Here is a 26,833-nt window from a genome sequence, read left to right on the forward strand (position 1 = left end):
TACTGTTACCCACAGGCCAGTATGAACCCATTTTCTCCTACCATGATTCTGGTCTTTCATGTTTTAAAACACCTTTCTCTCATGTCTCAGGTAAAAAACAGAGCCAGTTAGCCTATATACGTCCTCGGGCAGCCAGTCAGCGGTCCGTCATCCATTTGGCATATTCAACCTTGTTCTTCTCCATCCTGCGCGTCGCCGGCGCTGGAGGCTCCACCAGCCTCTTTTTCCAGAAATGCCAATGCCTGGCAGTGATCGTCGAATCTCATCCTCTTCCCTTTCCAGGTAAAGCGCATTTATGCCGGTGGTGCCACAGTAATGCGCATGACCAGAGAGTGCAATTTTTCCATCACCTCCGAAAACGTTTTCCTCCTCTCCGCCCACTCCCGTGGTAGATCCTGGAAAAAAAAAACTTCACTCCTTGCCCTTCCCTATACTTTCGCTTTGCGGCAGCAAACACTTTCTCCTTCTCCAAGAAGCGGATGACAATAGGTCTTGGCGAACAATTACCATCCACCGCCGGTCCGCCTGGGCCCCCAATGCACCCGCGGTGCCTGATCCACCGGCACGCCAAGAGCCTCTGCAATTATGTCCCTCACACATATCTCCAGTTTCCCCTCTTCCAACTTCTCTTTCAAACCAACCAGAACCAAGCTGCCTCCAGAAGCTGTATGACGCCATTAAAATCCGTGCGGAGGCCTGCGTTGTCCTTTTTAACTTGGTCAGTATCAGAGTGCAATACCATTAGTAACTTACAAACATGTCCAAGCTCGTCCATAGCTTTTCTGAGCAATTTTTGCTACATGCTACATTTATCAGCAGGCCAGCCAATAAGTTACTTCTTCTTGTTTGTCGCTGTCTTGTATGTCCACCATTTTGCTAGCGTTACTTTGCAGCGTCCTAGGGGGCTGTTGGCTTTAACCCGCTGCCATCTACAACTTATCTCTCTTACGACGCACCAAAGGAAAGTTCTCAATCACACTTTTATAATTTTTGAGTAGCCTCTATCTATCACATTTCAAGGTTTTGGGTTATTCTGTTGGGAGCTCAATTCTAGGCGGCCATGTTCTCCAGCGTGCTCGCGTGACTCCTCTTGTCAGTTTTACATTTGTAATGTTAATGCTTACATATGTACCCCGTATGTGAGAGATTGAAATGCTAAAAAATAATGCAATGCAAATAACTGCATTTGAATTTAAAGAAAATGAAACCCATTTCAAATGATCATAACCCACAATCCAACAAAAGCTCTGCACCAGTGTGGGAATTAATCATTCATTCTGTTCATTTCTTTTACAACAAATATTAGAAACCTGATCTTAATCTTTAAATTACTTTATAAAAGGGAAATGTGTGATACAGCACATTCATAGTTTTTTTATAATTATTTCAGCACCAGCAGTACATTGTGGCTATTTAAAATAGCTTCAGTGTCACTGTGCTGAGTTATTTTATTACATTCACACATTTTCCTTCTAAATTAACAAAATAACAGAGGAACTTAATCTTTGAATTACCTTAATTTTACCATTTCAAGCCTTACCATGAGTGTCAAAACATGACGCAAAGTGAGTGTGTGTGTGTGTGTGTGTTTGTGTGTGTGTGGGTGGGATGGGTTTGCCGTGATTCCTAACCAAGCATGTGGAAAAAGGACGCCAACGGAGTACCCTTCACATGCTGTTGGGGATGGGATTACATTGAGATTAGTTGAATCCCCCCTCTGTCTGAGTTTTACTAAATCTAAAGGAGACTTTTTGCAACAGTAACTAGCGCCAAGAGCTCCTTTTCAAGCGCATGTTCCTTATGTCGGGGAGTAAGACCGTTGGAAGGTCCAATGGATTACAAAGGTGACATACTTTCACCAACACATTCTCACTTGCGTCTTGTAAAATACAGACGCTTGGTCAGGCACCTTTGGCATTGTTATTGACGCTAAAAGTCTCCTTTAGCGTCAAATCTAAACATGCTTTATCTAAGCACACTTGGTCGGGACTATTGAAGTAGTTAAGGAAAAAGTCGTGGATGGGCTTACGTTTCCATGACTCGCATGAAGAACGGGAGGTTGGGTTTACATCCAGTGTTAATGTCCAGTGTTGTTTGGCAGGAACATGACATCACATACATCACATTCCATTCACTTGTACAGTCAATATTTTGATCCTTATGATGATGTTTGGCATCATCGTTGATATCAAAGAATTGAAGGCAACTCATTTATTAGCTTTGCATCTTGTCTCTCATCACAACTAATATGAGGAGATTTAAATGAGTAAGGCAGAGATCACTAATCTGAGGCAGTTGAATAAACTCACGAGTCACGAGTGTTTTGAACAGGGTGACTGGCTCTTCACAGAAAAGCACTTTTATATCATATGCTGCCGGATGCTTCACAGCTTTACATATTTATTTCATCTGTTGCCTGCTGAACAGTCATCAGAAATACCATACTCATTCTTTTTACAAATAATAATTTTATTGAGCAACAAAATTTGAATGTGTTACCATATCAGTCAAATATCTGCAGCAAACACGCTCTGCTGTAGATGGGCAACATTTAGGTTGTATATTTCGGGGTTACAATCCAGAAAATGAAAACAAAATCAGACTCTGTCTTAGAAAAAACATTTTATTTTGATCAAACAGGATTTTTTTCTGTTATCAAACAACCAGCATCATGGTTCGAATCTTCTTGATACATAATTTTTTTTATTGCATGTCACTCAAACATCACGTTATTCACCAATACTAAGTACCATTATATTATTATAGTTACACTGATAATCATTCAGCTTAACTGCAAACCTTGCCAGAAAAGAAACCAAACCACCATCAGCAAAACCTGACTGCTAAAATGTGATGTCAAACATGATTTTAGGAGTACAAGTGCAATATATGCAGCTGTTTTGATACATGTATACTGATGGTTTGACAAAAAACTGGACTGAGGCTGAAAAATCATAACTAAAGGTCTGTTTCCTAAATGTTTGCTCCTTCTATTTAGTGTCATGGTAAGATCTGGTTAATGTTTGAGCTCAATTTAACTTTGTACTCAATTTATTACAAAATTGGCATATTCTTTTCTCCACTTTTGCATCAAGCAACCACTTATCAGTAGATATCCTTTGTAGGAGAGATCTGAGGAGCAGTGAACTTTAATCCTCAGAAATCCACCAGAGTTTAGAACGCCAACACAAAGAAAGAAGAAGGGGACAGGATAATGAGGGACATCCTTCCGCCTGCACCGGAGCAATCCCCTAAATGAATCGTTGTTGATATACACACTAGCTTGACACTGTCTCTCAAATAATCTCTCTGTCTCATTCTGACTGTCCCTCTGCTTTCCATCGAGTCACAATCCACTTTAGCCGTTTAGCATTTCAAAAACATATCAACTGTCTCTGTGTGAAGTTTACAAGGTGACAGACAGCCACAGTGTTATAGTATATGCTGCTGCCAGTGTTAAAAGCTTTACTATTCAGAGACATTTAGAGAGCTGGGAGAGGAAGCTACCAGCAGGAAGAATATAAATTATAATAGGGGTAGGTACTAAAAGAAATAGTGAAGTGATTATGTGCTTTAGTCTAGAAGATTTTGGGGGTAGATGTTCTGCAGGAGAAACAGCTTGACTTCTTTATTTAAAAAGCATCTCACAGGCTACATTACATCATGATATGCTTTAGATAAACCTGTTGTAGCTATAGATGTCTCTGCAGTTTTAGAAAGACGTTTTGCGTGAATGTTTGTGGGGTAAAGGTGAGTGGTTAACTGAGCCTCTCCTTTTGATGACTTCAGATTTAATCTTACTTTACTGCGGTGTAAACCCAAAACTGCTCATGTGCTTATGTTATAGGCTATTACTTTAAGGTCCCATGTTATGGAAATTTCACTTTATGCTTTTAACCTTAATTTGCGTTCCCCCAGCCTGCCTATGGTCCCCCAGTGGCAAGAAATGGTGATAGGTGTTAACCCGAGACCTGAGTATCCTGCTCTGCCTTTGAGAAAAGAAAAGCTCAGATAGGCCGATCTGGAATCTTGCCCCTTATGATGTCATAAGGGGCTAGTTTACCTCCACTTTCTCTGTTTTGCCCAGAGAATTTGGAGGACAAACGCTCTCCCTCACAGCTTACGATTGAAGACACTGAACTAAACTCTGCTACTGTGTTTATTCAAATATAGGTACACCTACTGTACATGTAGCCCTAAGATATTGCAATATAATCTCCACCTCTGAAAAGTGCTGCTTCTTAGACGGATTACGTCTGGCCATGTCATAAATTGTAGGGGGCAAGGCCTCAAAACCGAGAAAATATTGGGGCATAATATTTAAATTACGATCGTTTCCAGCCACTGCATTTATCAGTGTACTTACGCTCTGATTGGTTTAATAAGAACGTTTCATGAATCCCACGTAAAGCCTGTTGTAAGAGGATTTCTGCGCATATATCTGCGCTGGTTTCTACGTTAGTTGATAAATGAGGGCCAATGTTTTTACTTTGTCATTTGATACATTATTAGAAAAACACTGATTATAAGCTCAGTAGGTCCATGACTAAGCTCATGTATTTGGAATCTTTGTAATATGGTGAGAAAAGAATTCTTCACCAAAGTTCATTTATTTTAATCTTCACTAGTTATTTACCCACCAAAGATCTTACACAGTGAGAGCTTAAACCTTCAAAGAGAGGGATTAAAAATTGGAAGAGGGAGGGATGGTAAAAATATCAATAGCTGGCGGTTGAAGGTATCGTAACATATCCCTGCACAATTAGTAGGTGACCTTGTAAAAAGTGGGCGAATCATCGTCACGATCATAATCACAACCAAAGGCATGGTGACTCAACTTCCAGGGTAAACATACAGTACTGCCAATTTCAAGTTCTCTCAAGAAACCCATCTTTTTTAAGGAAAACCCAACCACGATAGGGCATAGTTTCACATATTTCCTACCCACACACCATGAAATACTTACACCTCCATGATTTTCCACATTTCAAAATATCAAAGTGACGTTATCCAAGGATTGTTACAAAGACAATAAATCAACATTTACATTTTTTAAATACTTACACTTGAAACAAGGATATCAAACACCTCATAAGTCCAACACTTCTGCCCATTTGTATTAGTATATTCACAATTTACAGTAAAGCAATGGAAAGACAACACTGTGTGAATTGTTCTTTTTTTGCTTCAACATGCTGTAGAGCCACTTCTGCCATCAAATTCTCTGAGTGCAGTGTGTAGTCCGGAGGCGTAGAAGGACTCCCCTGCCTGTTCATCAGCTCATCAGGCCTCCAGTTAAATGAAATACTCTTTTGGGGTTTCAGTGGAGACGTTTTGGGAGTCAGTCTGGTTGTTGAAAGGGAAATCCGGGCTGTCTTCCTGTTTGACTTCCTTCACTTCCTGGTTTCGATATGTCTCTTTTCTCCGGTAGAGGAATCTGGCAGTTATCGCCAGGCCGGTCACAATCACAAAGATCACAACTGCTATGACACCTGCAAAGTAAAGGACATTTCTATATGTTGAAGGCTGAGATATCAGATGATTGTCTTTTCAATTTTCAGTGCGCATGAGTGCTCCCTACACTTCTAGTGCAAATTACAACATATCTGCCTATTTTTCTCCCACAGTATTGACATTTCATTTCCTAATGGTTCAATTATCTTGCTAATCTAACTTTCAAGTACGTGAACACCATTTTAAATATTTTGAATCTACCAGACTCTTCCGCTCTTCTGATCACATTTGGGAATATGAGAGCAGGTTTTATTTAATTGGAATTTCAAAAAAACTCTGAAATCAATTTAATACTACATTGCATTATAAAGAGTCATTACTACATAGGCTTAATTAGGTGACCTGCCCTTTGGGCACTGGGACAGTCAGGCCTGTTTAATGGACAGTTTTAAATGATTTTTCTCTGGGTCTCTATCTACACGACTATAGATTTAACCTTTTCAGCCTTGTCTTTGAATCAGTCTCTGCTGGCAGAGCAACAACATTTAAAATTAGTTTTGAATGGACTCCTACTTGGCGCATCCCTTTACTCTTTCTTGGAGCTGAACATCTGTGCATACCATTTTTTTTGCCCCAGCAAAGGTGATGTGTAACCTTTAAACTTAATCATTGTCCATTTGTTGAACAATGCCCCAAACAAATAAATCTAATGACTGTCAAAGGTGAACAAAAAATCCAAGATTCCGCTGTTGTGCCAATAAAACAGGTTCCGGTTTCAGTGAAAAAGAGTGAAAAGGTTCAGTACCTCCAATCAGAGCCGAGTCAGTCCTGATAGCATTGACTAAAGGTTGACCTGAACCCACTGAACCCGACTGATCTACAGCAGAGAAAGAAGAAAGAGGGGAAAAAGATATTAGAAACCGAAAGGCACCAAAAAAACAAAGAAATGTTGAGGAGTAAGAGAGAAATGGAGAGACAAGAAAATAAGTGGAATTAGAGGAAAAAGATGAGAGAATCATAGGGAATGAAAGGATAAATGACAAAAAAATGACTAAATACTAAATATACTAAATCAGCTCTCCAAATGACCTAACTGGATGAGAACAAACACAGAGGAAAGAAATGCCCATATCAGTCTTGGAAAATCAAGCAGGATATTGTGTTGGATTAATGAGCCCATTTATGAGCTGGAAAAGCAGCTTTCATGCAGTAGAGACAACAGGAGATGCATGCTACTCTACCGTACATATATAGAAAGAGAGAGAGAAGAAACCCCAAAATATATGACAGAAAAAGAGTATACACTGCTTTGACTAACTTCTAATGTTACGCTGTTTGCTAAAATGTCATTAATGTCCTTATTGTATTAGCAAGTGTTAGTGTAGTAGAACGAGGAACCAAAACTTGGATTAGGGTGGCACCTAAATCATTGTTGCAGCTGTCGCCATGGTCCTGCTACACGCCCTGCTATACCCTGCTACATCCTGCTATGCCCCTGCTACGCTCTGCAGTGCCCTACTACATCCTGCTATGCTCTGCTACCTCCTGCTACGCTATGCTATGTCCCGCTATGCCCTACTACGCCCTGCTATGGCTTGCTATGCCCTAAACTAATACATCTACTATTTCTAGTCATAGTTCCATTATCTTTACTGTAACTATCATCTTTATTGCGACTAATATTGCCACTGTTCATCACACCCCCAACTGGCACCATCAGACACCGCCTACCAAGTGCTTGGGTCTGTCTGAGGTAAAGTGTCTTGAGATAACTGTCATGAGTTATAATATGATACTATACATTTTTTTAATTGATATTGAATTGGGGAGTTTATCCTAAACATTGTTAGCAGATTGTTAGCTGCAAGTCAATTGTGCAGTTAGATTCACAGATGAACAAAGTGTTAGTAAAGGCAAATAACATAGCATGAGTTGAGCAGTTTAGCGTGTCATGTTACATAATAAGTGCCAGGCCTGACAAATTAATCCAAAATACTTTGAATGAATCCCAATCTGGCAGACAAACCTCCCCCATTGTTGTCACTGTCGGCTGTCGCTTCCTCTTTAGTACTTAAAGGAAACAGCAGATAATATTCTACATTTTTCGTAGTCAACAAATCCCATAAAATTTGACAAGTTTTTTGTCCAACTATCAGTCTGACTTCCTTACCTTGTCCATGGCACTCAGTTCATTCATTCATACTAAAAACGTTAATCTTTAAAAAAACGCTATCTTTTTCATCAAGGCAAACTGACTTCCTACAAACAGTTAGGCACTGTAGTTTAAAAAATATATATAACTCAAAATAATAATGCAATTATTGTGGGCTATTTTAAGCAGTGTATTAAATATTTTATGTATATTTTTGTTAGCAAGATGGTGTACGTGGACTGAGTCAAAATAAACAGTGTATGTAGGTGTTCATAGTAATGAAGGCACATTTCACTCAGTGCAACACTGTGTTTTTAACTGTTTACTACTGTATAGAGCTGCATGGCACAGAGGAATAAAATATATCAGATTTTGGCTATATAAGCAATATTTCGTAGGATCAGTTCACTATTGATTTTGGTCTTTTCATGACACATGATGAAAAATGTAAGAAAATTAGAAAATATCATTAGACTCATATTTATATTATTTCATGTATATTGTTTCTGAGCTTCTATATACAGTACAGTTCTCCATCTTTAACTTTTTAAGGGAGTTTGATTTACCTTTATAAATTTCATTCACCTTGTATTGTGACTTCCAAGATAGACTAGAAATGCAGAGCCACAGGTATTAGAAGTTTATGTGCTATAAACCTAAATCAGTATCCTAACCATAACATCATTAGCATGAAACTCCCCCTCTCCTACCTGACAGGTGGTGTGTGTTCTCTGCTGCGTAGGGATTGGCTGACGCTGAGGAACCGCAATTGGACTGGACTAAAGGTCCAGTGATGATGACAGGGCTGGTGTCTGGGTGGAGCAGAGCAGCTTTCAGAGGGCTTAGGGAGTTAAAGTGGACCACTGAGAGACAACCGGTGAAACCGAGAGACGCCAACCTGGCCATGTCTGGCTCCAAATCATCAGACCCTGTGGATAGAAAGAGAGAGAGAGAAAATTAGGGCGCCATGTTTGGATTTCCAAAAAGATGATAATCGGCCGGCCTCGAAACACAAATTCAGACAGGATTCTCAGAGCTTAATGAACATGCTTTATTAGGTCTCAATGGTATAAAAATAACTTGTGTAATAAAATAAAAATATGTAACAACCTGTAACAAAATAATAGCTTTTTTCAAGTAAATAAAAAAATATGAAATAGTGTTTTAAAAATGTACGTATATGTATAAGCTGTGTCAGCTTCAAAATCCAGCTTCAACTAAAATCTCTTAAAACCTTTACAATGTAATAAAATAAGGTTTGTCGATGTCCTTGTGAGATTTGAGATCTCCAGCACTTTTATAAGACACAGAAATATATGTGTTAGCTTCGCACACGGTGCACTCCGCATCCACTTGTCCCGACCGGGACGGTGCGTAAAAAGGTTTTTTGCAGTTGAACTGTGAAGCTTAACTTACGCTTCGGCATTTTGTGTTAAAAGCTGCTCCACTGTCTGATCTGCTCCCTGTATGTGGTCCCTGTCTGATCTGCTCCCTGTATTTGTTCCATGTCGGATCTGCTCCCTGTATATGCTCCCTGTCTGATCTGCTCCATGTGTGTGCTCCCTGTTTGATCTGCTCCCTGTATGTGCTACATGTCTTTTTATTCTTTGTTGAGGAGAAAGTAATCCCACTTTTTTAGTCTGGGGGGAGGGTCACCCAACTTTTATATTTATGAAAACAAACAAAAAGGCAAAGTGGCTTGTTTGGTGCATATTCCCCTTTAACTACTGTAATTTAACTACTAGATTAATAAAGTCTCCTCTTTATCCACTTTATTACATGTAAAATATTTATATGAATATGCAAAGTAAAGCTATAAAAATAGATAAGTACAACTTACACTAGGCAAGTACAAAAAAAAGGAAATACTCAATTAAAAGTACTTGCATTTTTGTAAAATGTTTGTTTAAAGTACTTGAATAAGTAATTTATGTTTGTTTTAAAACTAAAGGTAGTCTAAAGGAGGTGGTCAATTTAAGTGTGATTAAAACCAACATTCTTTTTATTAAAGATTATTTTTGGGGGATTTTCCTTTTAATAGTGACAGTGGAAAGGGGGAGAGAGATAGGGGCGGCTGTGGCTCAGTGGCAGAGTGGTTGCCTGCCAATCGGAAGGTTTGTGGTTCGATCCCCGCCCCTGCAGTCATTGTCGAAGTGTCCTTGGGCAAGGCACTGAACCCCTAGTTGCCCCCGGTGCTGCGCATCGGAGTGTGAATGTGTGTGAATGTTTATCTGATGAGCAGGTGGCACCTTGTACGGCAGCCCCGGCCACAGTGTATGAATGTGTGTGAATGGTGAATGTTCCCTGTAGATGTAAAAGCGCTTTGAGCAGTTGTTAAGACTGGAAAAGCGCTATATAAATACAGCACATTTACATTTACATTTACAGATAGGGGATGACACACAGCAAAGGGCAGCTGGTCGGATTTGAACCCCGGACCCTGCTCAGCCTACGGGGTGAACGCTCTAACTGGGTGAACCAGAGGCCGCCCCTAAAACTCACAATTTACATTATTTACAGTATTTGATTAACTGTGGATATGTAAAATGGTATGCAACCTTATTTTAACAACAGTAATTTTGTTTTACTGCAAACCGTCACAGGAAGTGCTTTTATTTTGAAGTTGTGTACTCTTGCTAGCTTACTGAGATGAACGTGAGACACTAGATGGAAAACATGTCCAACAAGCTTAAGTTGTTTACTTTCTAGTTTGTAAAACTGAAACACAGTGAACAGCAAATGGTCACAGGAAAAGGCATTCCACTACAGGCATAGTTACTCTCCACGGCTGATAAAAGGCAATGATATTAGGTGTAGTAAGCCTCAACATTAATTCCCAACATGTTTCTATCTGTATGCAGCTTGGACACAGGTACCGTCACCTCTTGGTACACAGATGTTGTCCGTACCTTGTCTGGTCTTACCCTAAGTCAACACTTCTCTACTAGATATAACCAATCTTTCTTTATTAACAGGCTATGTAACACAGTACTTTAAAGTAGCTGTAATTAAACCTCAACCTGGATCCAGATCTTTTAGCCAGCCACAGACCTATATCTGAACTTGGTTCTTGAGAAAGCAGTCGATTTTCAGTCAGGATTTGGAATTCATCATTGCACAGAGACAGCACTTGTGAAAATTACTAATGACCTCGTAATTGCATCAGACAAAGGACTTATCTCTGTACTGGTGTTATTAGATCTTAGTGCTGCATTTGATACCATTGACCATCATCTTATAACAGAGACTGGAGCATTTAATTGGCATTAAAGGAACTGCTCTGAGCTGGTTTAAGTCTTATTTATCAGATCGATCTCAGTTTGTACATGTTAACGATGAATCCTCCATGCACGCCACAGTTAGTCATGGAGTCCCACAAGGATTTGTGTTCAGTCCAATCCTGTTCACTTTATATATTCTTCCTATATGTAATATTATCAGGAAACACTCCATAAACTTTCGTTGTTATGCAGATGATACTCATTTCTATTATATCTATCGAACAAGCCAGATGAAACTAATCAGTTAGCTAAACTTTAAATGTGCCTTCAGGATTTTAAAATTTGGATGAGCTGAAATTTTCTAATGTTATACTCAGATAAAACAGAAGTTATTGTTCTGGGGCCCAAGCATCTCCGTGATGTATTATCCAAAGAGATTGGTACCCTGGATGACATCACACTGGCCTTCAGCACCACTGTGAGGGATTTTGGAACCTTTTTGGACTCAGCCTTGTCTTGGACTCAACCTCTTTCGACTGGGTCTTGACTTGATCTCGACTAGTCCTGGTCTTGGACTTGTCTTGGACTCGACAAAGGTGGTCTTGACTACAGCCCTGATATTAACATTGTTAATCTTATAAGCATCTTGTATGCTACTCTTTGCAAAGTGATGCATGAACAACTCAAATCTTCACTTGACTTACGTTGGGGAGTGACACTTATTGTGTTCCCACAACATTGTTAGAGTAAATCTACGGAAATGGCCACCATTACAGTGGAGTGTGATGTGTAAAATGAGAAAGCAGAGATTAAGTAATGTGTGTCATGATTGTATAAAAGCTCAAACCAGAACAGAAGGCATCAATACATTTTAGGGGGGGTTATGCCTCTTTATCCAATCATTTTGGAGGGTCATAGAAAAATATATTATTGGCAAAGGGAGGGTCAAGTCTTTTTTGACTAAAGATCTCAAAACTCCTCCGATAGTCCCATAAATAAAAAATGAACCGTCCCTTACTGGAATATTAACTTTCATTAAACACAAAGGGCCATCAAGACATCCAATCAGAAATACCAAGCATACAGACACTCAGGACCTCATTACCGCAGACACTGATTCTGCTTCAGGTCGGCAGCTATCACTCCTTGAGACTGATGTGCGCTCTCCCGTCTATCTGTTCATTTGATTGACTCAAATCTCTCCATCATTCACCTCCGCTCCTCCACAGCAGTATAAACAGCAGCTGTGAAAGGCGACATTTCCCGCAGTGAGCAGCTGCATCAGTGTCTGTTCACATGATGGAGAGGTGACTGTGTTTTTTTTACCAGGACACATCTGCATGTTGATGAGAGCAGCAGGTAACATACGCTTCTCTCAGCAGCCCCCCCTTCTATGTTCCTTCTGGGTCCATTAGTTAGGCTGATGGATGACATGGTTGGCAGAAAACGACAGAAAATCCACTTTCCTGCTACTTTTCGGATCTACTCTCTGCCTCCTCTGGTTTGACAGAGGGGAGGACCGGTCACATACTGACATGATGGGGTTCAACACACTGAGCTGAGTTACAAGATATGGTGTAACACCAAAAACATAAAAAAACTCTGCATGTTTTCTTAAGATACACTCTGTTAAACGTTTCTAGTGAATAAAGCTCTACTAAATGCCAGAAATTATAGAAGATACCTTATTGTGACATATCATTTTCATTGGAGCGTGAGATGGGTCGGAGAATCGAAGCATTGGGTGCGGTATTACATTCCATTTATCGCACTGTTGTGATGAAAAGGGAGCTGGGCCAGAAGGCAAAACTCTCGATCTACCGGTCAGTGCTTGTTCCTACCCTCACCTATGGTCATGAAGGCTGGGTCATGACCAAAAGAACGAGATCCAGGGTACCCGCGGCCAAAATGGTTTTCCTCAGAAGTGTGGCTGGCGTAGATTCTCTGCCCCTTCGCGTCAAAAGGAGTCAGTTGAAGTGATTTGGGCATCTGGTAAGGATGGCTCCTGGGCGCCTCCCTAGGGAGGTGTTCCAGGCAGGACCAGCTGGGAGGAGGCAATGGGAAAGACCCAGGACTAGGTGGAGAGATTATATCTCCAACCTGGCATGGGAACGCCTTCGGATCCCCCAGTCGGAGCTGGTTGATGTGGCTTGGGAAAGGGAAGTTTGGGGTTCCCTGCTGGAGCTGCTGCCCCCGCAACCCGATACCGGATAAGCAAATGGAGATGGATGGATCATGTTCTGATTTGATGTTACATAATAGTTTGATTAGTCAAGTTTATTTAAAACAACCAAAGTTGACCAAACGTACTGTACAATTTGAAGTGCACAGCACAACTAAAATCAAAGCAAAACACAAAACAAAGTCTTATAAATATATCTGACTCATGTTATACAACTAAATAGTGAGTGTGTTTGCTTTTAAATTGCAGTTGTTGTTGTTGCTGTCTGTGTCATAAGAGAGCTGTGTCTGCACCCTCTCAGCCCCTGATGTTATTAACAGCCTATATTTCATTCCGTCTCTGATGGAGACATGACGGAGACATTTACTGTCTCACCCTAACTCTGTAACGGGTCCTTGTCCAGGACTACACAGCTAAATTGATAAAGCAGGGCACTAAAACCACCTGGGCTTGCAACACTTTGCAATAAAGCATCCATTAGTTGGACTTCTGGGAGTGGGAAGGAGGCGGTATGAAAGGGCAGACAGAGATTTGAGCAAACAGTCACACTTAAATCTAACGTTTTAAATACCAAACATTATGCATCTCTTACAACCTAATCGTACCAGTGTTGTTCAGTTCAAAATTGTCCAAATATAATAGATACCCCGGCAGAAGTTTAGAGAATCAGCAGGCTGGCGAACAGTGTGTCCTTTAATTGTTTAATTTGGTTTGCTTTAATGTTTAATTAGTAACCAGCTAGTCTCGCATCACCGGCTGTATAACCACAGCGCTGTTTGGTAAGGTCTGGCTACACCACACAAACATTGTGATAGTAGAAAGAAACGTCCTGTTTTTTTGCAGTTCTTTAAACCAATCACAATCATCTTGGGTGGCAATGAGCTTCATACGCAGCAGGTGCCTCTGCAAATTAGACAGGATTGCACTTCTCTTAAAATGCATTCCTGTTTCCCCAACTTGCCTCCATTCCTTGCGTCGTAGTCCATCCCACTGAAGACGAAGAAGCATTGGAGAGAAAGAAGAAATCATGGAAGGAGAGAAAAATTGAGGAACTGTGTTTTAGAAGGTTAAGACGTCCTTCCTCTGAAGCATCCCGTGAATTCGTCAGCTGTATGGGTGGAATTAGCAACCTCTTTCAGCGTCTTCCAACAAGGCTGCTCTTGTGTATCCTCGCTCATAGCATAGAAATCCATCGATTCTTGCTCCTCAATCCTCATGGCAGGAATAACAGCTTTGAGATGGCCTTCATTAAAGAGGGACCAGAACAACTTCTGATTCAACAGAGGAGTGAAGAGATATCAAATAAGGTAAGGGAGATTCAGCCGAAGTCTTGAGGAAGAACTTGTTTTGGTGGAACCTTTGCACGCCAAGATAATGCCATATACAACAATAAATTAATTAAACTGTTGACATATTACAGTAACGTGAGCTATTTAAATTAGCTGTGTACATGGTTACACCTAATTCGCTCTTACCAGTGTATCTCCCTGTGTACTTTGTCCACAGCCATCCCACCAGTCTGTCCCAAAAAGTCCTGCTTAGAGAGGAAATGCCCTAACTTATTCTTTATAAATCTTTACAATTATTTCCCGTAGCAAGTAGGCCTGCTTTGTTGCACGATCCAGATTTTCTTTAAACATCTAAGTTTAAAGTGTAACACAAGAACTTTGTGTCAAAATCCAACTTCACTGTCTGCTGAAGTATTTTTTTTTTGTTTACATCTTGACTTAGCACCTCTTAGCACTCAGTATGATGAAGTCATTTAAAATGTCATGTTAGTACTAACATATATAGCTATATTATTATTATTAGAAAGCAGGTGCCGAGTGTCTGTGGAGGCCAAACATATCAGAGCTATTCAATTCAAATGAGTGTGAGTCTTGAGTGCTTTTTAACTTTAAAAAAGGCCTTGTCTCTGCTTTTTCTGCCTCTTCACTTACCGTGCACTCTGCCCAACACCAGCGACTTGATGGCGTTGAATTCTCCGTCAGATGTCAGGTTGAAGTCTTCTCTGGGGTTTTGGTCGATCTGAAACAAACAAAATGTATCTCTTATGAACTGTGAGGTAAAGGTACCCTGCCACATGTTTTGTGGTACTGTCTGACGTTCTACCGTGGACTCTGTAACTTGGTATAGAAAGCCGGCAGTAAGACTCAGCTCCATTTGGGCTAGTTCTCATTAATGGTCAACAAGCTAATATTCAACAAGCTTGACTCTGATTGGCTAACATCTAGCCAATGAGAGCCTGGCTATCAGCATCCTTAACACACCGCAACTGGGAGAGCTCATGAATAGTAATGAGCTCGTGCAACATGACATCAGACTGACCAGCTGTTATAATTGGCCTGATTTCTCCTCTTAATTTATTTTCAGTTGCTAGAACTGACAAAGGAGGTAGCAGCTTATTTTCACATTCACCACTTAACACATGTGGACCTAACATATTTAAAAAAATGCAAGTAACCACAATAGAACCACAAAAACAACAACAGTTTGTTTCCATCCAGAGGAGTAGAGAGGAAACAACTCTGTGCTGTTTTCAAGATGTAGTGCAGGGAGATACGATCCCCTGTGAGGACAGTCTGTTTTATTTTGAAAATTAACAGGATGTTTTATTAAGTTTCGGCGCTCAACTTCCTTTCCTGAACTATCATGCTGAAATGCTGCGGAGCTCCCCGTAGTCGGAACACTGCCGACTTTAATAGAAACCTAATGACTCCACCGCCGTTACGGAGTGGATCCCCAGACATTCCAAAATTAGGTGTTAATTTTAATTTTTTTTTAAGACCCCACACACCCCCACCATGGACTGTTTACCCTACTGCCCTCTGGAAAGAGGTTCCGCAGCATCCGCTGCAGGTCCACCAGGTTCTGCAACAGTTTTTTCCCCACTGCCATCAGACTGCTGAACTTCTGATCCATAAACTGAACTCTGCACCTATTGCACGTCATCGGGCATTAAAATGCTGCTGAACTTTTAGCTATTTCAGTTCCTTTCTTTTTACTCTCATACAAAGGAAAAAAAATGAATTTTTGCACAGGTGCCTTTTTGAGTCAAACAACTACTATTTGCACACTGTTCATCTCCTGCACTGTTTTTGCACTTTGAGCATTGTTGCACTTCTGTATGGCCTTTTGTGTAGTGATCCGGAGATGTGTTCCATCTCACCTGGAATGTATTGCAATGTTTTTATAAGCTGTATGCAACGCAATTTCGTTCTGTATGCACTTTGTACATATGGAATGACAGTAATAAAGTTAAAGTTGAAGTTGTAGAAAAAAAAGCCAAACAGAGCCAAACCTTTTGCAAACTCAACTTAGTATTTAGTATTTAAAGCCCATTTGACACCAAAGCAAAAAGAGAGTCTTTAATATTTCACTTTTAGAACCATTTTAATATGTAAGTAGGAGTTTTAAATACAGATTACTTCAATGAGGTGTCACTTGAACCCCCTTTAAAATAAGAGGAGTCATATGCTAAAACCTAATATTTCTTTTACCTAACTACAAATTAAACACCAGCATGCTTTAAGCATTTACTCTGTCCTTTAACCCCTCTTAGTCTGTTGAACTGAATTAAGTGAGACATAGACTCAGAATTTGTATTTTAATTTAATGGCAGTCCTATTTATTTGATGTCATCTTAATTAAAGGTTTAAAGGTCCCATGACATGAAGATTTCACTTTATGAGGTTTTTTATCATTAATATGCGTTCCCCCAGCCTGCCTATGGTTCCCCCCTGGATAAAAAGGCTGATAGGTGAGAACTGAGCTCTGGGTATCCTGTTCTGCCTTTGAGAAAATGAAAGCTCAGATAGGCCAATCTGGAATCTTGCTCTTTATGAGGTCATAAAGGGGAAAGTTACCTCCCCTGTCTCTGCTTTTTCCCGCCCAGAGAATTTTGCCCACACATGAGAGAGATACATCATGGCTTTCAAACAAAGTGGCAGTTGGTCAAGGCCACACCTTCACTTTCTAGGTTTTGACACAAGTGTAGATATAAATGTAATAAAAAAATTAAAAAGAATCAATGATTTTCAAATATTTCACCAGTCAATACAAAACGGAATATAGAAAAATGTGTAAACACAAAAATATTGACAAAATAAAGTTGAAGAACATGCTAGTATTTCATTTTATCAATGGAAAACATGAATGTGTACAGACAAGGCTAGCAGCAGCAGCGATGGCATGTCAGACAAGTTTCTGGTCTGCAAAGACATAGAAAAACAGCCACACAGCCAAAACTACAGCTAAGGTGAATAGGAATGTCATTTTTGCAGGTATTTGCTCACAAATCAAAGTTTTGGACAAATAAAAATGGTTGGTTGCGAACCAAGTACAGTGGTGCAGGTCCACATACGGACCAAAAAAGGGTGGTGGACTGGTAGCTGGAGAGGTGCCAGTTCACCTCCTGGGCACTGCTAATGCGCGCTTTCCATGTGCAGCCCCCCCACTCACATCTCTCCATTAGTGCATGTATAGGTATTGAGCATGTGTGTGTAATTCAGGCCTGAGTGTAATGTGTAAAATAACAAATAAAGGATTATTATTATTATTAATATTATTATTATTACATCTAATATTTCACATTAACACCGGATACGTACACATATAACTGGTTGCAAGTAAAACTGTTGCAGATAGATACTGTAATTCCTCAAATATAAACCTGGGGCCTTTATGTACCTGAAGCATAGAAGTTACCTGGCTTTTATTAGAGGCACTTTATTTCTAATTCCATCTGTTTGATAAGTATAATTGTTTAAAATGAAAATCTGTGGCGTTCCAGTGGACCGAGATCATTTATTTTTTAAGAAATATTTGCAAAAATACTTTGCAAAAATATCATCATATACAACAGCCAGAAGGGTGCCTGAGCAATTTGGGTCAGAAATAATCAAACACCACCACTATGTCAGTTTGAACCCTGTAAATGTGCCGGGTATTTACTTCAAATATAGCAGGTAGATTACAATAAGAGTATACAGTACAGCAGTATCTGATTAACGTTACAGACGGTAGCTGGCTAGCTTTTTTTTCCAGCTCCAGGCTAACTCTTGTCCTCCTACCTCCAGCTAGCTAGCTTCGTTTCTAGCTCCAGGCTAACTATTTTCCTCGCCCCTCCAGCTAGCTAGCTTCGTTTCTAGCTCCAGGCTAACTATTTTCCTCCCACCTCCAGCTACCTAGCTGTGCTCTGCTTCTGTCGGCTAATGTTGTTGGCTCATCCTTCTATTTCTTCCAGTATTGGATCCTCCAATGTTGAAGTTTCTTGTGGCTTTTCTCTTCATACTTTAAAACTTTTTTCATTTTGTTTTTAAAAAGTCCGTCACTAGCACCAGAGCCGTCATTCATTGCTGTCCCTAAATGAGACCTGTGTTACATCCAATGTAGCAGCTGCCGTCTAGTGGCACCTGGTGGCACACTTGTCTGAGTAACGTACAGCCACAAGGACTAAAATACAGGTAGGAAAATAATACTTTACATGAGTTCCATAACCCAGAAAAAAAACATGAATATATTGTTGAATCTGTAAAAATTAAATTGGTAGAAATGTACATTATGGTAAACTTGAATGCACATTATATGAATGGCAGTTAGGAGATTACCCACACTATTTTTCCCCGGCCTTAATTTGAGGCCGGCCTTCATTTGTCCAGTTAGACCACGCCCCCGGCCACTATCAGAGGCCCTACTTTTAATTCACTACCGGTCTTTATTTGAGTAAGTGCGGTACTATTGTGCTCATGAGTAAAAAAAAAATAACAACAGAAAAACAAATGACACAAATAGTTATATACAACCCTGTGCTGCTGTTATCTGAAAGCTTTACTTGAGGTCAAGTTGAGGTGGTTTGGACATCTGGTAAGGATGCCTCCTGGACGCCTCCCTAGGGAGGTGTTCCAGGCACGTCCAGCTGGGAGGAGGCCTCAGGGAAGACCCATGACTAGGTGGAGGGATTCGATCTCCAACCTGGCCTGGGAACGCCTCGGGATCTCCCAGTTGGAGCTGGTCGATGTGGCTTGGGAAAGGGAAGTTTGGTATGATCTGATTTATTTGAGTTTATTTCAGTTTACAAACAGCATATCCGGGAGTGTATAACAGCTGTCTGAACAGAGTGGGATTAACTGGAGCGTGCTTTAAGATCAACAGGAGACACTGGGAGGAAAAAAGAATGGGAACTGGCCTCTCTGATAAAAGAGGACACAGTGTTTTGGTAGCCCCGTGGGATTTCTGAATCATAGAGTCATTTCTCAGCAAGACACAGGACACAGCACACTGGAACTCCTATGGAGGGTCACCTGATGTCTCTGGAGTATGTTGCTAATGATTAAGGGGGATGGAAACTCGCGAGATGAGATGCAGCTCATATTTTACTGGAGCCGAGTGAATCAGGAGGCTGCGCACATGCAAGACCAGGTCACCTTGTATTTCATCTCACGATGTTGATAATATACAGTCATCCAGGCTGCTGGTTGGAGGAAATTAACCTCATAGATCATCTGGGGCTGTTAACAAGATAAGATGTTCAGTGGATCCAGATTTGATAAAGACGCTTAATATTTCATCGGAAGCCCTTTTAATGTGTACTTAGCTCATAATCATAATCTTTTTTACTGGTTCAAATGATACAAAAACATAAACTATTGTGATCCAACATGTTGTCAAATGATTTGAAATCACAACACTCTACCTATCATGTCTCAGGGGACAGAAGTGCAAAGAATGGATCACTGAGTTATGGAACTTCAAGGTACTTTCCAACTGAACAACAGAAAAGAGTACTATCATTATAGTAACCAAATAGAAATTCTATGTCTCTGGTAGATCATTAGTTCCAGTATTCTAATATTTTAAAGCTATAATATGTAATTGCTTTCGTAATGACAACAAAATGTCATTACGACATTCTCATACTGAGAAATACAGAGTTGTGTGCTGCTCAATTATCTTTGTTGCCAGTCATTTGGCAATGGCTTGAATGTGACAGACATTCATTAACCCTCACGTTGTCCTGGGGTCAAATTTGACTCGTTTCATATCAGAAATATCAGTATCATCATATCAGTTTTTTCATATCAGAAATACGGGAGGTTGACTAGGCGACAAAACATTGGAGAAAAAAAAAACATTTTCTTGGGGGGGGGATGAAAAAAACTACAAAAAAAAATGGAAGTAAGTGTCAAAAACTTTGTAAAAATCTAAAATGTTAAAAAAGTGACAAAATGTTGAAAAAAAGGAAAAAGATTTTTTTGGGGGGGGAAGGTTGGCGGTCAGTTTTAGGTCGCCAACCGTGAAAAATGTTGTTAATTTGTTAACTTAGGTTCGGGAGCAGTACCACGCCTAAACCACACCTCTAATCACCAGACAGACCCACACATACCGTTCTGCGCAGACAGGTTTGTGTCTCTGATTGCTTGATGCAAGAAAGCCAGCGTTTCACGCCCTTAGTCATGGATCCGGAGCTACAGCTACGCTCACCTGATGTCAACGACAATCTGTACAAAGATCTATTTGAAACGGCATGTTTCAGTCATGCCGCAGCAGTCGGATCCCGTCATATCTCTCAACAGCGCCGATTGCGGTTTGCGGTCACCATTCCTCAGCTTCGCCCGGATTTCCTCTCCTCCGCCAACTGATCCCCGGCTCTTAGCGGCTTCAGCTTCCAACGGCTCCCAGCGGCTTCAGCCTCAGCTTCTAGCGGCAATCGGGCTTCTTCCCCTCATTCCGTAAGGTCAGGAAATTGAAGCCGCGGGGATTGGTGTCTACCCTCTCCTCGTCATCAACCTTCCTCCGCGGCCGTCTCTACCTCCACAGATAAAACACGATAGCAGAGACTTCACCGTGACCCGCCTTCAACGGTACTTCAATGACAGCTGTACTACATTGTACCGGCTCTTCCTGGCCTCCGTTGCTACCCTGGAGGCGGCAACCACAGGTTCCCCGCCCTTGCCGTCCTCTGCATGTATCACCAGCTCCCCCTGGAGGGGGTCAGGTCGTATTTCCCCATGTGTCCCTCCTCTCTATGCGGGACTCCCACTGCGCCGTTTTTCTGCTATTGGGTCGTCACCCGCCGTAAGCGTATCATTGCCTTCCATTCATTTTGGCGTACTTTTGACAGCTACTAACTTTGCATCTATTATATTGTACTGTGACTGTTATTGCCTCTATTCATGTCAAATGCTCACGTGTTGACTTCTCTCTGGCCTCCCCAAATCCAGTCACTCATCCCTGACTGGGCCTACCTAATATTGAGCTCAACGATCCTTAGCCTTCTGCTTTCCAACTGGTCTGTCGGACGTTCACCCCACACCAGTGCCACCATTTTAGCCACAAAGTTCAACTAACACACCAGTTGAGAAACTTCTTACGCATCACAAGACGCCATCATCAACAGTCTTGCCCAGCACTCGCTCAGCTTACTTAACTGGCGGGAATTGCTTTAAGTCACATCAAGCCACATATCGGCTTCCGTTACACTCTCTGGACCAGATCAGGCATCTGCAACCAAACCATTCAGTTCCTAGGCCGCTGGTCATCCCAGGCATTCCGATTGATGTCAGTCAAACCCACGCACAATTCACTTCTACACAATCTGACACTTCACAAAACTGCTTCTCAGACGGAATCCCACTCTGAGTCTCTTTCACCCGGTCACACATCCTCCCAGACCAGCCATCAGACGACATCCACATCAATTTTGTACATTCATAATGTTTGTCTGCACATTCATCGTGTTCATTAAATCTTTAACTAACACATGGTTGTGGCATGGTCCATGCTAGTGAAATTGAGTTGATTTGTTAACTTAGGTTTGGGAGCAGGGCCACGCCTTAACCCCACCTCTAATCACCAGACAGACCTACATATACCGTTCTGAGCAGCCAGGCTTGTGTCTCTAATTGCTTGACCCACCCTACCTTTCCCTCTCCTTCATCCATCTTCCCTTCCTGCTGCACTTCTCTCTCATGTCTCTTCTAGGTACTGTCTGGGGGTCTGTAAACTATTCAGGCGTAAACCGCTTCTGAGACGGAACACCCACTCTGAGTCTCTTTCACCTGGTCATCACACATCCTCCCGGACCAGCCATCAGATGAGATCCACATCAATTTGAACATTCATAAAGTTCATCTGCACATTCATAATGTTCATTAAATATTTAACTGACACATGGTTGTGGCGTGGGCCATGCTTGTGAAAAGCCTGATTGGTGGTTAAAATGTGGATACACTACTGTATTCTTTTTGCAGGCATTAATCGCTCTAATCTAGAGGTTTTGCGCACAAGTCTAACTCTGCTCTTACAAATCTTTGCCATGCTCTATCTCAAATGTGTCACCCAGAATGAGTTTAATGCTCTATTAAGTAATATTTTCTCTCACAAAATACATTCATGCAATCGTTTTAAATAAGTACATGGTGTGTCTGTGTGTGTGCGCACGTGTGTGTGCGTGTGTGTGCGTGGTACCTGCACAGACACAGAGTCTGTTAGTCTCCTGATGGTAACAGTGTGTAGTTGTCCATTGGCCAGGCTCTTCACTCTGCTCCTCAACACTTGAGCGTCTCTGCTGTTGTCCAGCTTGTATCTCACCTCCAGTTTATCTTCTCACACACACAAACACACACACAAAGTTTTTTCCAATTTAAACTTTTTCCATTGATGATTCCATCCAGGTCTTCTTATCTAATCTTTACGTGTCTTTTTCTATAAGTGTGTATTTTTCTCTTCGATTATGAATGTGACTGATGACTGATCTGATTCAATAAAGCTTTCCATATTGAGAGGATTAGAAGTTACTGTAATTCCCTACCAATTACACAACTGCAAATCCTAATTTCCCTGATATTTGCCGGATTCAAAGCAGATTTAAAGAAAGCCCTGTGGCGTCTTTAGGGTTTTAAGATAAATGAGAAGTATAACAGATCACGCGTCATACTTAAAATGCATTCATATTAAGAAGTTTTACACTTTTCAAGTATAGTAAATAATCCTATTCAGTTTGTGAAATAGTCACGTAATTCAATCTATTTGATTTGTGTACACAAACAGTCTTATTTTTTATTTTTTTGTAATGGTCAGTATGTTTTTTATAATACCAACAAATGCATAGCTGTATACAGCGGGACGGTTTGGTATTAAGAAAAGAAGAATGGGATGGTTGGGTTTAGGAAAAGACGAATGGGATGGTTGGGTTTAGGAAAAGAAGAACGGGATGGTTGGGTTTAGGAAAAGAAGAACGGGATGGTTGGGTTTAGGAAAAGAAGAACGGGATGGTTGGGTTTAGGAATAGAAGAACGGGATGGTTGGGTTTAGGAAAAGAAGAACGGAATGGTTGGGTTTAGGAATAGAAGAACGGGATGGTTGGGTTTAGGGAACAAAGAAATGGATGGTTGGGTTTAGGAAAGAAGAAAGCGACGGTTGGGTTAAGGAAACGTGACATGCGGGACATGTTCCAGGACAAGTCCTGAGTTGTTTGACCCATCCACCCTCTTGACCACCCTCCCTACGTGTATTTTTGGGCTTTCATACTACTCGCTAACATAGTCTCTCCTAAAGCTACGTCATCTTCTCATTGACAATTGTGATGTGATCACAAAAGATGCTTCCCATTAAAATACATAAGTTTAAAAAACGTGCTGACCATTTTGAAAAAAACGAGATAAACGTGTCCATGTACACAAATCATATTAGATTAAATGACGTGACCATTTCACAATCTGCCGTGAGACTGGGTTGTAATTATTTTATATGTATTCTTGAAAGCAGGCAAAGTGATTGATAAGGAATTTCTGTGTTTGGGCGGAGAAGGTTTAACTGCAGCAGAGTGGGAAAATAAATAAGAATAAAATGAGCTGAACAAGAGAAAGCTCTCAGGAATTTAATTAGACACTTCAGTTTAAGTGCATGTATCTGAAGACTCTGAGACTGAAGACTATCAGCGTAAAAACCTTTAATGCCCTTGCTGTCCATCCGCTTTCCCTGAGTCATTACCACCAGAAAGAATCCATTTACATTTAATCTGGCAGCAAAGTGCCAATACTGTGACTCCTGGATGATGAAAATGTCATTTGAAATTCAGAGTGCCTCCTACTGCTATTTCCCTCAAAAATTAATACACTTCACGCAAGTTTTCTGCTGTTTTATTCAGCAGAACACTAACCTGCCACCAAACCTTTATTCCCCTGCACCACTCATCAGTGATGTGACCAGTGAACCATTTTCTTCAGCCCGAGACAAAAAACATAATAGCTAGCCCAGCTGGACGGATTAAAAGGCAGCAGAGGCTGATGGGGTGAATCCAGAGAGAGGAAAGATCTGACACTGATCTGGTAAAGCTGCAGAGCACAGCAGAGGAGGAGGAGGAGGAGGAGGAGGAGAGAGGGAAGAAGGACAGGAGGAGAGGACGATAACATGGTAAAATGACAGGAGTGAGAGAAGGAGGGGAGGACAGGTGAGATGACATTCCCTCATACGGCTCCCTGAACATTTCAGAATTTGTGGGTAACATCAGAGAAGAAAAGTACTGCAGGAGTTCCAACAACTAAACATGGGTAAAAGTCTCGGTCCAGACGGTCTGCCCGCCTAGGTTAATCAGTGTTAGTTCATTCACTATGTCAAATTTCTCTCTCTCTCTCTCTCTCTCTCTCTCTCGCTCTCTCTCCCAGCCTAATCAGCTGCATTGTCATCAGCTGAATGGATGGAGCCCAATCGCTGATGGAGCCCTATTGCCAAAGACTCCAACATATCAACCTATTGTGCATCATGTTCATAACACCTATTTTCAATCTTAAATGAAGTCTCACCTGATTGACATATAGTGATGTGATCTTAAACCTCCTTTCCTAGGTGTATAATAAAGGTCTGAACAACGGTTGTATGGGGGAATCCTTTTATCAGGGTGTAATGTGTTTATTGTATGAGAAAGGTCATAACAATGATATTGATAACTACAGACTGATATGGGTAGGCCTGTAATAGTAATTAAAGAAGTGTCCCATCGCAATTTTTTGTACGTAATCGCTGTTTCTTTGTGTGATCATTGCTAACATTGGATAAGGTCTTAAGGGGTATGACTGTTGATGGTAATTGTTGATTTTGTTTGGATATGCCCAATAGAAATTACAAAAGTGATTATTGGTGCTTTGTTGTTATTGATAAGGATGCATGTTCTATTGTCAATGGAATGTTAATTCAAGAAAAAAATACAATGTTATAAGATAATAAAGAGTTGTTACTACATCATCTGGGTCACATACTGTATATAGTGAGTGATATGACCAAAAGATGCATCCTGGGAACTATTCAAAACTTTAATTGAATATCACATATATGCTGTAAATGAATAGTTTTAAATGTGACTAAAAGAGACAATTATATTCAGAAGGATAAATTATGAGACAATAAATTGTACTAAAATATTTGTAAATGTTACAGCTCTAATTATGAATACTTATTATAAGATTCCAGCCCCAGTGACTAGATTAAATTGTATATTAGAATTAATTATTAAAAAATGGCAATAAAATGAAGAAAAAAAATAGAAGTAAGATGAGTGGCTGGGGAGGGGGGATGCAAATAGGAAAAAGTAATTACAAAAAGTTAAGGGAAGAAGTTGAAGAGAGGCGGAAAGCAAATTCCTTTTAGGTTTGAAATGTGAGTGAAACCAAAAAGGAGGGGGAGTAGGAATTTAACAAAAACGGCATGAAGAGAAGACGGCAGGGGAGAAGGAGTCACATATATGGAAAAAAAACTTATGGGAAGCTTCTCATAAATGATAGAGGGCATTCAATCTCAAGTCTAAAGGGTCTGGAGAGCGGGAAAAAGGGATGTGAAAAGGGAATGAGAGAGGAGAGGTGTTTAGGCTTACAAAAAGTGTTACACCTGATCTTGTAGTAAAGAGAATTCAATGTATTTGAGGCAATTTAAAAATAAAATGAGACACCCTACTTCAAGCTATAGCTGCAAAAACAAACTCCTTCAAAATAAAAGCCTCCTCACCGTGCTTGTTGACGAGCAGGGCCAGGTACTCTCTGTAGTAGGAGCTGACGTAGAGCAGCAGAGCCGGACTCTGATTGGTCCTGAAGCTCAGCGAGACGTTCTCTCCTCTCAGCGTCATGTCAGAGTAGATGGAGGACGGCAGAGAGCTGCTGTTCCTGCTCAACTCGTACGGCTCCTTGAAGGTGTAGCTGACGGACGTCTCCGACTTGAAGCTGGCCGACACCTCTGTAGGAAGAGGGACCGCCACAGAGATGTTACAATGCAGGCTTTTATTTCATTTTTGGGTTTTTCCACCTTTAATGGACAGGACGGCTAGGTGAGAGAGGGGGAAGACTTGCAGGAAATTGTCACATGTTGGGCTCAAACCCTTGACTTCTGCATTGAGGCATAGCGGATTTTGCAGTATGTATAAAAACCCAGTGTTTGCCAGTGTCCCAACATTGTTTTCAAGGAACAAAACTTAGATATCCCAGGCAACAGCATTATCATGCTTTAATTTTTTACTGAATTTTTTAAGAGAAATCCTGCAACAATCCTACTTTCAACCATGAACAAAAAAAAGCAATATTTCTGGGATGGATCCATCCATCCATCTTCATCCGCTTATCCCGGATCAGGTCCCGGGGGTAGCAGCTCCAGCAGGGGACCCCAAACTTCCTTTTCCCGAGCCACATTAACCAGCTTAGACTGGGGTTCTCGAGGTGTTCCCGGCCAGTTTGGAGATGTAATCCCTTCACCTAGTCCTGGGTCTTCCCCGATGCCTCCTCCAACCCATTGAGATGGATATGAAAAACTATTTTGAACAAATGTCACATGAGTTTACTA

At 40.9% G+C, this 26,833-nt stretch overlaps 1 protein-coding gene across 1 annotated transcript in view; it reads right to left on the reverse strand.

Annotated features, from left to right (window-relative positions):
- Positions 1 to 4,186: 4,186 nt before the first annotated feature.
- LOC117954135 (contactin-associated protein-like 4) overlaps positions 4,187 to 26,833 on the reverse strand; it is a 151,858-nt gene continuing 129,211 nt past the window's right edge. The window contains exons 19-24 of the mRNA XM_034887670.1: positions 26,009 to 26,233; positions 22,478 to 22,611; positions 14,950 to 15,037; positions 8,317 to 8,535; positions 6,260 to 6,331; positions 4,187 to 5,492 (exon numbers count right to left, since the gene is read on the reverse strand). Of these exons, the coding sequence (XP_034743561.1) occupies positions 5,296 to 5,492; positions 6,260 to 6,331; positions 8,317 to 8,535; positions 14,950 to 15,037; positions 22,478 to 22,611; positions 26,009 to 26,233 (935 nt within the window). The 3' untranslated portion in view covers positions 4,187 to 5,295. The remainder of the gene's footprint in view (positions 5,493 to 6,259; positions 6,332 to 8,316; positions 8,536 to 14,949; positions 15,038 to 22,477; positions 22,612 to 26,008; positions 26,234 to 26,833) is intronic.

This window comes from Etheostoma cragini, chromosome 12 (genome assembly GCF_013103735.1).
Source record: "Etheostoma cragini isolate CJK2018 chromosome 12, CSU_Ecrag_1.0, whole genome shotgun sequence".
NCBI lineage: Eukaryota > Metazoa > Chordata > Actinopteri > Perciformes > Percidae > Etheostoma > Etheostoma cragini.